Source organism: Salvia miltiorrhiza, chromosome 7 (genome assembly GCF_028751815.1).
Source record: "Salvia miltiorrhiza cultivar Shanhuang (shh) chromosome 7, IMPLAD_Smil_shh, whole genome shotgun sequence".
NCBI lineage: Eukaryota > Viridiplantae > Streptophyta > Magnoliopsida > Lamiales > Lamiaceae > Salvia > Salvia miltiorrhiza.
The window spans coordinates 23,858,978-23,870,419 of NC_080393.1; the positions used below are offsets into that span (position 1 = coordinate 23,858,978).

The following is an 11,442-nucleotide window of genomic DNA, read 5'->3' on the forward strand; positions in this document are numbered from 1 at the left end:
TAAGACAGATAATCAATTATTGTAACAACTTATATTTGACTTTTTAGATATTTATAGACGTAAACGAGTTTGAGAAAAATTAGCGGATATTGCTATACGTGTTTTGACGGAAACTGGTAGTAAAAACACTTTGAATGTATACTTTGTAATGTCCATAAACAAACATAAATGATTGTAAGTTTTTATTTAGTTAGATAATCAATAACTAGGAGTATTATTTATTTAGATATTTTATAAAATTTAAATGTGTTCGGATAATTAATAGATGATATTATATATGTTTGGAAAGAAAGTTACTCTCTTTCATATGTTTGTCAGTTTGGACGGGCGAATAATTAAAATTACTTTTGAATCGGGTTTGGCAAGAGTAAAAATATACTGTGTAAGTTTTAAATGAGTGCACAAATTATATAGCTTTTATTATTCATACTATTTATTGTTAACACACACATATAGATGTTCAGGAATCCACGTTTATTTTTTGCGGAAAACTTTACTAATTGTAGAATCTAAATAAAAGATTATCTACATGCGTACGTGAAACTTTATTTATTAATCTTTTATTATTTATTGTTAATATTTATTTTGAAATGTTATGAACTTTTATTGAGATAGATAACTAATTATCATAACAACTTGTATTTGATTATTTAGATATTTAATAAATTTAAGCATATTTGAATAATTAGCGGATATTACTATTATGAACTTAGAATGAGAATGAATAATAAAATTATTTTTCATTGAGTTTAAAACAAATACGAGTATATAAACGAAGTTCATAATCTGCAGATTGTATAATTATCAAATTTTATATATAATAATTAATTTTCGTCGAATTTCGATGGGTAATAAACTAGTTTTAACTCAAAAGGAAAACAGACCGTGTAAATATAGAATGACCCAAAAAGAGATATAGTGCCACTAATAATGAGACAGAAGGAGTATAACTTAAGAATTATGATATTTTGCCTATTAAAATTTAAAACTAGGGAAGGAGTATATATCTATAACACAACTCAATTAGTTGGGGCAAAATTGGGATCGAATTTTTAATTTAAGAAACAACTGAGGCGATTAAGGAAATATACAATATTACGGGGACGGCTGCGATATTTACCACAAAATGTTGGTATCCCCTCAGGCCTCAGCCTCAGAAAAACAAATCCAAACTTAAAAAAGAAAAGAAAGGGCGAGAAGCAGAATAAGAAATCAAGCAGCAATGGCGACTCTACCACCTTCAACTCTCCAAACAATAACATTCCCATCTTCACCACGACCGCACCATCCACTCAAACTCGCCGCGCCTCCCCGCGCCGCCCCAGAAGAACCCTCCTCATCCGAGCCCGCCTCCTCTGAGCAGGAGGACAGCTTCGAGAACCGCCTCTCGCAAGTCCGCCTCCGGTACCGCAGCGGATCCGGCAAGAAGGCGGAGGTGCGGAAGAGCCGGAAGGGGAAGAAGACCGGGTCGGGATCCGGTTCCGGGTCGAGCGTGTTCCTGCCGCCGGTGGCGTTGAAAGAGCCAAAGTCGGAAGGGCTGAATGTGGAATTCGGGTTCAGCCCGTATTCGGAGCGGGTCAATGGCCGGATTGCGATTCTGGGATTAACGGCTCTGTTTCTGGTGGAGCTAGCGACGGGTCAGGGCGTCATTAACTATCACACTCCTTCCATTATTTTCATTCAGGTTTATTTCGTGGCGGCTGTTTCCGCCATTTATGTAAAATACGAGAAAGAAAAGACCAGTGTATGGCCACAGTCTGATGATGCATTTTTTGAGGATTGAATTGATTTCAACAAGTTCGATACTTTGCTCTTCTTGCATTTTTTCATTTCTTGCTTAAATTGTTACAAAACTTGCTTTGAAATGAGGTTGCTGAACATGCGTATTATTTGGAGAGCGATAAAAAAAATAGAGATGTAATTTTATAGCAGCTGTAATCTGATCACACTCATATATAACAGAAATATTTTTCCCATGAATTAATCTTGATTTGAACTCAGGGGTTCTTCATCTTAATCCTTAGCTTCCTAGCTATGATTGAAGCCCTAGGGTGCACTGGCCTTTTGTTTGGGTCACTCTGTTCCACTTCTACCCAGTTTATGACTTTGAGTATAAGAGACTGAGGAAGTTTGTGAGCATCTGTTTCTGCTGTTCCTTTGGGTTTTCTGCTTCCTTTCTCCAACGCTTTCTCCAAGAATTCCATGAACCAGTTACCCGCTTCAGTCTCGATCTGCTTTCCCAGTCTGATGGAGCTGGACAGGCTGCAAGACGAAGATGCCGGTTTTGTGTTCTCGTCCTTCTGGTTCAGGGTTGACGATCTTAAATGCTTCCCCAACACTGACCTTTGTGAAGCTCGTTTGGACGCAATGGAATCTGAGCTTGGTTGATGCTCCATTCGCTCCATTGAGTTGGGGGCTATTTCATTTAGAACTCTACTTTCTTCTGTTTTTGATCTTTCGGTAGCAGCGGTTGCTGCTTGAATGGATGTCATTTCTGCCACTACTTGTAGAATTTGGGCGTGGAAGTCCAGGAATTGATCGAAGCAGGCTGCTGGGGAATCTACTTTTGCTTTTTTTGTCAAGTTTGAAAATACCCTACAAGCAATGGAATCAAGTGTGAGCTAAGCTCAATTGCAAACCAATATAAGAATTACTCCATCTTACTTGAGAGAGCGAACGAGATTCTCTGTTGCGGATGCGTCTCGTAGCGCTTCAAGTGCGATCTTCTGCGCTGTTTCCCGCTGCTGCACGGCCTCCTACTTTCATTAAACCACGAGTTAGCACACACTATCCTAATTACTCAAGATCAAACTAATTGGATAAGTTTTTACCTTTCCAAGACTGCTGAGCTTTCCAGGTAGATTCATGTGAATACTTGTGCTTATGGAATTTGAATCATCAGATGGAATTTGAGGGTTTGAGCTATTCTTGGGCTTCGAATCTGCGGCGGCGAACGATGGAGGCGGAGTCGAACTCCTTTTCTCCTACAAAATTACAAATAGCATCAGCAACAATGGCTTCTTCTCGAGCAGGCAAAAACCCCATTTTAGCAAAGATGTACCTACAGCTAAGTTGAAGGGACTCTTGGAAATCCGTTGCTTTCTGTCGCAAACACTTCTGCTTCGAGACACAGAGGGCGTGATGACGCAGCTCTTCCTCATCATCGGCGTCTCCATCATTTTCGATAGGAGAGCGCCGCCGGCCGAGGACCTGACGGCGCTCCCATCCCTCATCGCCCGCCCTCTGATCGCCGGCGACATCTGAAAATTCCCGGAGAATTTGACCGCACTGGGCGGCCTCTCCTTCACCGGCGTACACTGATCAAAATCCAAGGGCACCGGCTTCAAAATCCTGGGCGATTCGACGGCGTCACTCCCGGTATCCCACGAAGCCCTTTTGGGGGCGGAGAATTTGGCGGCGGTCCTCTCGCCCTTGGCCCTGAGGCCCATGAGCGGCTCCGGCGTGCCGACGAGCGGGTGGCGGCCAGGGAGGGGCTTGGCGCCCCTGACGACAGGGACGGGCGATCCCGGGTCGAGGCGGTCGACGTAGATGAACTGGCCCAACTGCATCTTGTTGCTCATGACGAGATCGTCTTGGTCGAAGGGAAGGCTGACGTAGATGGAATGCGAGGAGTCAGAGACCTTGATGTAGAAGCCGTGCTTCGGAAGCAGGTTCTTCTCGTCGAGATCCGCCGGGACGATGTCGGTGACCTGCACGAGCGAGCTCCGGTGCTCGCTCGTCGGCTTCAGCCCCGTGTTCATCCCGTCCAAGAGCTTCAACAGAATCCCCGGTGCCAAGGCCGCCATAATCTGCTTTCTTGAAAAGGGGGATGAATCAATGAATCCAAGAAACGGGTAAATTTTCCCTTTTGTTTTAGCTGTGGAGGTGGATTGCGTGAGTGAAGTAAATGGGGAGCGGTGGTGATGAGAGGTGAGGTGAGGCTCAACGGTCGGCAGCAAATGAAGAATTTAAAATCTGGGAATTTGGAACGTTGCGGAGGAGTATAACGGTCATGTTTCGCGTTGGTGGGTCTGCTCTCCTCTGCTGCTCACGTCCTAGACTAGATGCCCTTACTGCTACAAAGTAGTAAGTCATATAGTAGTATTTTTTAATGTATAAATAGGTATGGGTAATTGGCCTCAAAATATATCAACTTTAACTCAATTCTCATTTTGCCTCTAACCTTTCAATCTTTGCCAAGAAATATATTACCTTTCAAATTGTAGCCAATCTCAACATTCCCATTTTCAAATTATTAGAAATCGACCCCTCAGAATTAGAAAAGTGCAGAATAACCCCAACAATAACAAAACCAAGACAAAATACCTTCATTATGAATTCTAAAACAGTTTAGCAAATAATCAGGCCCAACATGCTTCCGTAACACTTCGAAATAAATCTTAAATTAAACCAACATTATACCTTTGTCGACTGGTCTTCTTCAGGAGTTGGTCTTGTTGCGTTTTATGGCTCGTCTGCCCTCCCGGCACGCGCCAACCACACACTCGCAAGAGATGGTTGCAACCCTTCTCTTTCACTAAGTGTCGACTCAATACTTTGTTGGAAAAATAAAGAAAATATTTTTACTCAACCCGGAATAGTTGGACAAAAACTAAGCGTTTGTAGAGGAATTATATAAATATTAATTTATTTCATAAAATACTCCCCAAGGGAGGAGACTAACTTGTTTTAGCTACTCATAGTAGCTAATACTTGTGTACATAAAATTAAAAAGGAAACTAAAACTAAAACGAAAAACTTTGAAAACAAGAAATTAAAAATACAAAGATAATTTTTTCCTAGAGAGAGGAAGTGTTTGTGAAAAATGTTGTGATTTTCGAATGCCCTTCTTCTCTCCAGCACTTGGATTTATATAGAGGTCTGAATCCCTCTATTATTGTTCGGTTGTTGGCCTCGGATTCTCTTTTCGTGGCCAGCTTGCTTGAAATTGACAGCCACCTTCTTTTGTTGGCCATTATTGCCGACACTTGTTGGTGTCATCACATGGTGCTGGACCCTTGCTTTATCGCTTTGTGATAATGCTGGTAGGTCCGGCTGCTTTTCCTTCCACTCACGTTTGTCCTGGAGCGTTTGGTGAGTGGTCCTCCTGTCATTCCACCCACTTTTGTCGTTTCTTTTGTGGGTGCGATCCTTGCTGTGAATCACATGATTCACTTTGCTTTGTCGGCCACCTTACTTTTTTGGTGCCCGCGGGGTTCTCCCCTTTGGAGTCTGATGCTTGTCATGCTCATCAGACCGGAACCTCCTTCTGTCAGGTTTCGGGAAGAAACCTTTGCCGAATTCTGGCTCCTTCTGCGATGAACATTGATCGCAGATTTTCTCGATCCACTGGCCCAGATGAGCCATGTTGCAGAATTTGCGACGAGTCTCCTTGCTCCCCGCAATCTTGTTGTCCCATATCGTTTGCCTCTTATTCTCGAAAGATTTTTCGGCAAACTGGGTTGTTGTTCCTGTCATTGTGTTAACCAGGAACGTTCCTAGATCCGAGCTTTGAAAGAACTTGAATCTAGACTTCATTTTGTCCATCTCTGTGAGACAGACCCATAGACCCCATGCTCGTCTCGTGGAGATTTGTTCCTCCGTAAATGTTGAGACGATTGCAGCTTGAAATTCGGGAACTTTGATCCGGTTCAAGGCTCCCGTATCTGGTCTTCGAAGCTTGATGAAATGGAAAGCTTCATGGACTCCTTTTCCCACAGGTTCTGGTGCTACGCTGAAGAAATACAGTTCCAGAACATCTCCCCTTTTAAGGGACTCGTTGTTTTCCCAGGCTTCAAACACCGTTCTTTGGATCCATTTGGGTAAACCCTTGATTTCGTTGAAGACTGGAGAGGTGGTATAAACTGAGGCTAATGCCCCAAACTCATACCATTCCTTGACGTCATTTGGATTGGCTCCTGGAGTCATCCAAACTCTTGGATATTTTCCTGCAACATCAACCCGGCAATTTCCCGGATTAATGCCCCTTCTTGTGAGAAGTTTCTCCCACCTGTCTTGATACATCTGCCAAGAAGGAGAAATATCAATAAAATTAGTATCAACCTTAACTTGGCCTGTCATGGGCCTAAGATTGATCTCTTCCTCTTTTACCCCAGAGGTGGAGGGTTGACATGTTGATTCAGGGTGTGACCCCTTAACAACATCTTTTCCTTTGGGCTCCGGCTGTAAAACCGGCGCCTTAGGACTCGTGCTAGGGGTACTTGAATCCCCTACTACAGGTAATCCGCCCTGTACGGAAAGCATTGCTTTATTCCGATTATCTCGGAAAACGCGCAAGAGCGGCTTGTTGAGAGCTTCCTGAAGATTGAACATCTTCATGAAGCAAGCATCGATTTGGTTGGATACTTGGGCTTCGTCAGCCGCTTGTATCTTTCCCGCTTGTTTAGTGTGTAGAACACACTTCTGCCATTCTTGTTGTAGCAGCTCTAGACTTTCGAAGAGCTGCCCCTGTATTGCCCCGATGGCCTCCGCTTCAGGGAGCTCCATCCCTTGTAAGGAAATCTGCAAGAACATTCTGATCATATTTCAAAATGACAATATCATAATCATAATATTGGCATTCTGCTTGCCATCTAAGCAATCTAGCCTTTTCAGGTTTAGATTCAATCTTTTTTGTTAAGAAAGCTTTAACGTTAGTGTTATCTACTTTCAAAACGAATTTCTTAGCAAGTAAGAAAAGCGGCCATTTTTTAAACGCCTTTCGCACTGCAAAGAATTCCTTCTCATTTATGTGCCATCGCACAGCTTCGTCGTCGGAGAAAAGACCGCTACAGTATCTGCAAGGTTCTTCTCCATAAGGGGTGATCTTTGTGAGCACAGCTGCCCACCAGAAATCACTTGCGTCGGTGTAGAGGACTAAGTCATCCTCGTCTTGTGGTATTGAAAGCTTCGGGAGATTTTTGCAAATCTCTTTTAACTTCTTCATACCCTCCCGATGTTCCTCCTTCCATATGAATGAAACATCTTTCTTCAGTAGTGGACTGAAGATTCTTCTCTGTTCTGCAAGGTTTTTGATGAACATCCCCGCAAAATTGACAACTCCGAGAAAACTTTGGAGCTGCTTCTTCTCTTTGAGATCTTCTGGAAAATTCTGGACCTTCTCCACAATATGATCTTGTAGAATGATTCCAGATTCATCGATCTCAATTCCCAGAAACTCCATCTTCTGGGTAGCAATGACTGCCTTCTTTTCAGACAGCACAAGTCCTTCTTGTTGACAAACATCCGCAAAGATCTCCAGATGCCTGACATGTTCATGAATGTTCTTTGATGCAATGAGAATGTCATCAATATAAACAAACATAAACGAAGAATAATCCTTGAAGAGATTATCCATCTTCCTTTGGAATATCTGAGGCGCGTTGGCTAACCCCATTGGCATGACATTCCAGACGTAATGTCCTTGTGGAGTTGAGAAGGCTGTGAACTTCTTACTCCCTTCCTCCATGTGAATCTGGTAGAAACCTGATTTGCAATCGAACTTTGAGAATACCCTTGCACTTCTGATGCAGTTGATAAGGTGTTCTCTGCTCGGGATGAAATATCCATCGAACTCAAGAATATCATTAATTCCTTTGTAATTAATGACCAATCTTGGTTTTCCTCGCTTGATCTCCCCATGATTTCTCACCAGAAATCCAGGACTGCTGTAGGGTGATCTTCCTTCTTCGATCAGCTTTAAATCAAGGTGTTCCTTGATTATACTCATCATATCCTGTTGATCTCTAGGGTTCATCAGGATAGGTCTGAACCTTACGAACTCATGCTCCTTTCCAGTTTTAACTTTCAAGGTTGCTCTGAGCTGGTTCTTGTCCCACCATGCCAAAGGATCCTCGTGGTAACACTTCTGGATTCTCCTTTTGACGTCGGCAATGGACACCTGTTCTTCTTCCTTGATATCTTTGTGTGATATCAGAGAGACTTTGAGGATCTGGATTTCTTCCTCGGAGAGATCTGGAAATCCCTCAGTTCTGCATTTGAGCAAAACTTCTCCGAATCTCCTTTGATCCTTCATTTGGGGTCTCCGGAGTCTGCCATCATCACCACGCTTGCTGCGAAATTTGATTGGCATTGAGCGATTAAAAGCTCCATGGAGCCTTTGCACAATGATCTTGTGGTCACAATTGGTTGTGAACACTAGCCTCCTGGCTTCATTGTCTTGTGTGTATCGCTTGAAGCTTTGCAGAAAATTATTTCCAAATAATATATCTGCTCCAGTATCATGGAAATAAATTGGTGGAGTCTTGACCTTGTACCAAGGTGTCTGTCCTGCTCCGCCGATCAATATTTCCGTTTGTTTCACTCCCTTTGATAGAAGCAAAATCTTTTTGGAGAAATCCCTTCCTGCAATTCGAGGTAGATCTTCTTCCACTTCTGCTGGAAAGACTCCTCGTTTTGCTGTACAGATTCCTGCTCCTGAATCCACATAAGCAGCAAAATATTCTGCTTTGTATTTCTCGTATAACATCCCTACAGAGATGTATATTGAGAATGGACTTGTCATTGGATCATCACTCTTTGGCGTCCAATTGTGATGTCCATTCTTCCTCCTTTCCATGACCATGGTTTATATTTATCAAGGAAATCTCGTCCTAAGATCAGGACATCCGCTTCTTGTCCGGCTTGGCCTTCGGTCTGGATTTCAAAACCTCCAACCTCCAGAGTTCCGATGTATCGGTTGTCTCCTGGATTTGCCAAATAATACAACGAACTACAAGGAAATTTGTTCTCCTTGTTAGTTGTATTAAATCTTGTGGAAACCTGTCTCCATCCTTCGGGGCATTTGAGCTTAACTCTCATGTTCGGAACTGGGGTTTCCTGAATCGCCCTTCTCTCATATGATTGAGAGAAACTCCTTGATATAGGCCCTGAAGTTAGCCTATTTCCTTGGAAGGATAGTCTTGGTGCTCCAAGTCTGAGACTTTGGGTATGGCTAAGCACCGGCTTGTCTCCAATGTCGATGTCGATTTCTCCGATTTGAGGAATCTCCACTCGGTCTTGACTGACTGCCTTGGCAACCGCCTTGAATATTTCTGGGATTTCAATATATTCTTTTCCCAGAAATAATTCCGTGTGATGAGAATTTGATAAGGCATACGAGACTTGATAAGTCAATGAGTATGGCCTATTTCCATTCGTCATATACTCCTTCTTCTTGTAGTCCTGATAAAGAGTCAGGGCTCGGCTGAAGGATGAATCTTGTAGATTATAAGCGATTTGTGGATAGAACTCGGTTATAATCTTCTTGGCATAGAGATTGCCTGAAAAAGCTCCAAGAATTGAATTTCTGGCATCTCTGACTCTTTTGTCGCAAAGTGCAACATCAATCGGTTGGTCTGTCCCCAGGAAAAATGGAGGATTTGATTACCAACTGAATTGCTCCAATATGAATCCATTTCATCGTATTTGCGACTTCTGGCTTCATTTTCTTGAGATCCTGCTTAATATCTTCAGCTGGAACCAACTGGATTTCCACCTGATTACTTGTGATCTCAATGGGAAGCGCCATTTCTTGGCTTGTGACGCCAAAATAGACATGATGCTTCATTTTGGTTGGAATCAAGCTATGAAAAACTCGATTCAGTCTCCCATTAGAAAACCCTTGGTATGTTTGTACCTCTTCGGTTTCTTTCTTGAGTTTTTTCACGAGCTTCTTCACCACTTCTTCCTGTGGAATCAGAAAATGGCTAGTGAATCCATTCTGATCCTCTTTCTGGGTGTGGGTGAACCTCGTGCTCTTCTTTAGTCTGACTCGTCTCCGGTTGATCCATCGGTCATTTCCGAATCTTCAGAACTAAAGACTTCTTCCTGCTCATATATACTCTCATCAGAGGATATATCTTCGAACTGATACACGGGTATCAATTCCTGGTTGTAGATAGCGTCTTCGATATCCGGTGTGGATTCGAATCTTCTTATCTTTCTTTTCTCGTTGTCTGGGCAGTTAGTTGAAATATGCCCCTTTGCACCGCACGTCCAGCAGTTGCAATCCTTAAAACTTTCATTTGTTTTGGCTTGAGTACGCCTGAAAGTTTTCCTCGCCGGGGTTCTCTTTTGCGAAGAGAAACGGTTCCTTGATGGTCCGCTCCGTTGGCCTGATTTGTAGGAGCGTGCCTTTTGTCTGGTCCACATAGTTCTTGGCTTCCAAGAACTTCTTCTGGACTTTCTTTCATAGGGTTGATACCTATGTTTCTTTCTGCTTCTCCTTTGATACAGCAACTCAGCACCAATCTCTGTTGGAAGATCGATGTTGTCGCACATCAATGGGGATTTCTTGTTGAGTCTCCTCCAATCTCTTGAGATTCCTCAGGTCCGCCGCCTTCTGGCACCATTCGGACAGCTTCTTGTGGACATAAGACATCCTTCTTGAAGCACTGTCAAGTGGATATCCTCCTGGTGAAACATACTCATTGATGAGCATCTCCCTCCATGGACTTGGAAACTTTGGAAAGAAGAGGTCCATGGCCTTCTGATCTTCTACTTCACCCATATGGACATATAGGGTGTACAGACGCAGAAATTCATCGAGAGCTTTGGGCTCTAGCACCATCAATCTTAGATTGTAAAGTGCCTGTTGATATTTCTTGCGTTTCTCCTCCGCGGATCCTTCGAAAAAACCCATTCCCAAGAAATGGATTTTAATCTGTTTAGTAGTCTCCTTAATGATGTCATATAATGACGTACTACTAAACAACTCTTCCCTGGTCAAAACTTCAAGTTTTTCCCAGTATTGTTTTGCCATTCCTGCCAAGCTAGCTTCGAAGACTCTGGCAAATTCTTTTTGTCGTAATCAATTGTAGCAACCACGACTTTTAATGATGAAGACCAACTCGTCGATGAGACCCTCCCATTCTTTGAAACTGGCTTCGTCAAGGTTGAGAATCAATCCGTATTGATGGATTGGTTCTAGTGTGACCTTTCTTACAGGAGTATCCTGCATCTGAGGTCTCCGTCGCCTGGTTCTTTGGAACTGGCTTGCATCGTCTTGAGCTGACCCCTTCTTTGACGATTCTCCTTCTTGAGGCTCGGTTTTGGGAACCTCATCTCCTTGATTCATCTTTAGATCAACCATATTGAGGTTAGCAAAAGATTCTGCTAACTCTTGTAGATCTTCTAATCCGATTCTGTCAAGGCTATTCATGATATTTGCCTTTCATGATTCGGATTATGTCCTTCGGCTGCAACTCCTTGGGTGCTGCATCGAATAGAGATGGATTCGTCGGATCTTTGGACCATTGATTCCGAATTTTTCCGGAACATGGTTTTCGCCTTTCGATCTCCTCCATTCTTGTCTGGATATCACGCAAGAGGGTTAGTATTTCCTCTTGTTTGAGTGATATTCTGCTTATCTCCATCGGTAGATCATACAGCTTGATGCCATAATATTCCACCGTCTTTTGGATCTCCCGCAAGTTGACGTTG

The 11,442-nt window shown here is 42.9% G+C and overlaps 2 protein-coding genes across 2 annotated transcripts; one reads left to right on the top strand and one right to left on the bottom strand.

Annotated features, from left to right (window-relative positions):
• Positions 1-1,035: 1,035 nt before the first annotated feature.
• On the top strand, positions 1,036-1,805 carry LOC130993595 (uncharacterized). Its single transcript, XM_057918529.1, has one exon. It carries the CDS (start codon positions 1,223-1,225, stop codon positions 1,781-1,783), a length of 561 nt encoding a protein of 186 aa, XP_057774512.1. The 5' UTR covers positions 1,036-1,222; the 3' UTR covers positions 1,784-1,805.
• A 96-nt stretch (positions 1,806-1,901) lies between these two features.
• On the bottom strand, positions 1,902-4,121 carry LOC130993594 (uncharacterized). The gene is made up of 4 exons (XM_057918528.1): positions 3,066-4,121; positions 2,832-2,984; positions 2,665-2,756; positions 1,902-2,595 (listed from the first exon to the last, which is right to left on the bottom strand). Exons 1-4 carry the CDS (start codon positions 3,804-3,806, stop codon positions 1,998-2,000), a joined length of 1,584 nt encoding a protein of 527 aa, XP_057774511.1. The 5' UTR covers positions 3,807-4,121; the 3' UTR covers positions 1,902-1,997.
• Positions 4,122-11,442: the final 7,321 nt, after the last annotated feature.

Excerpts from the sequence above, each read along its gene's own strand:
- LOC130993595 (XM_057918529.1), top strand. The coding sequence starts at position 1,223 with ATGGCGACTCTACCACCTTCAACTCTCCAAACAATAACATTCCCATCT.
- LOC130993594 (XM_057918528.1), bottom strand. The coding sequence starts at position 3,806 with ATGGCGGCCTTGGCACCGGGGATTCTGTTGAAGCTCTTGGACGGGATG. Across the intron at positions 2,985-3,065 it reads AGAGTCCCTTCAACTTAGCT|GAGAAAAGGAGTTCGACTCC; the intron begins GTAGGTACATCT and ends GTAATTTTGTAG. Across the intron at positions 2,596-2,664 it reads AATCTCGTTCGCTCTCTCAA|GGTATTTTCAAACTTGACAA; the intron begins GTAAGATGGAGT and ends CATTGCTTGTAG.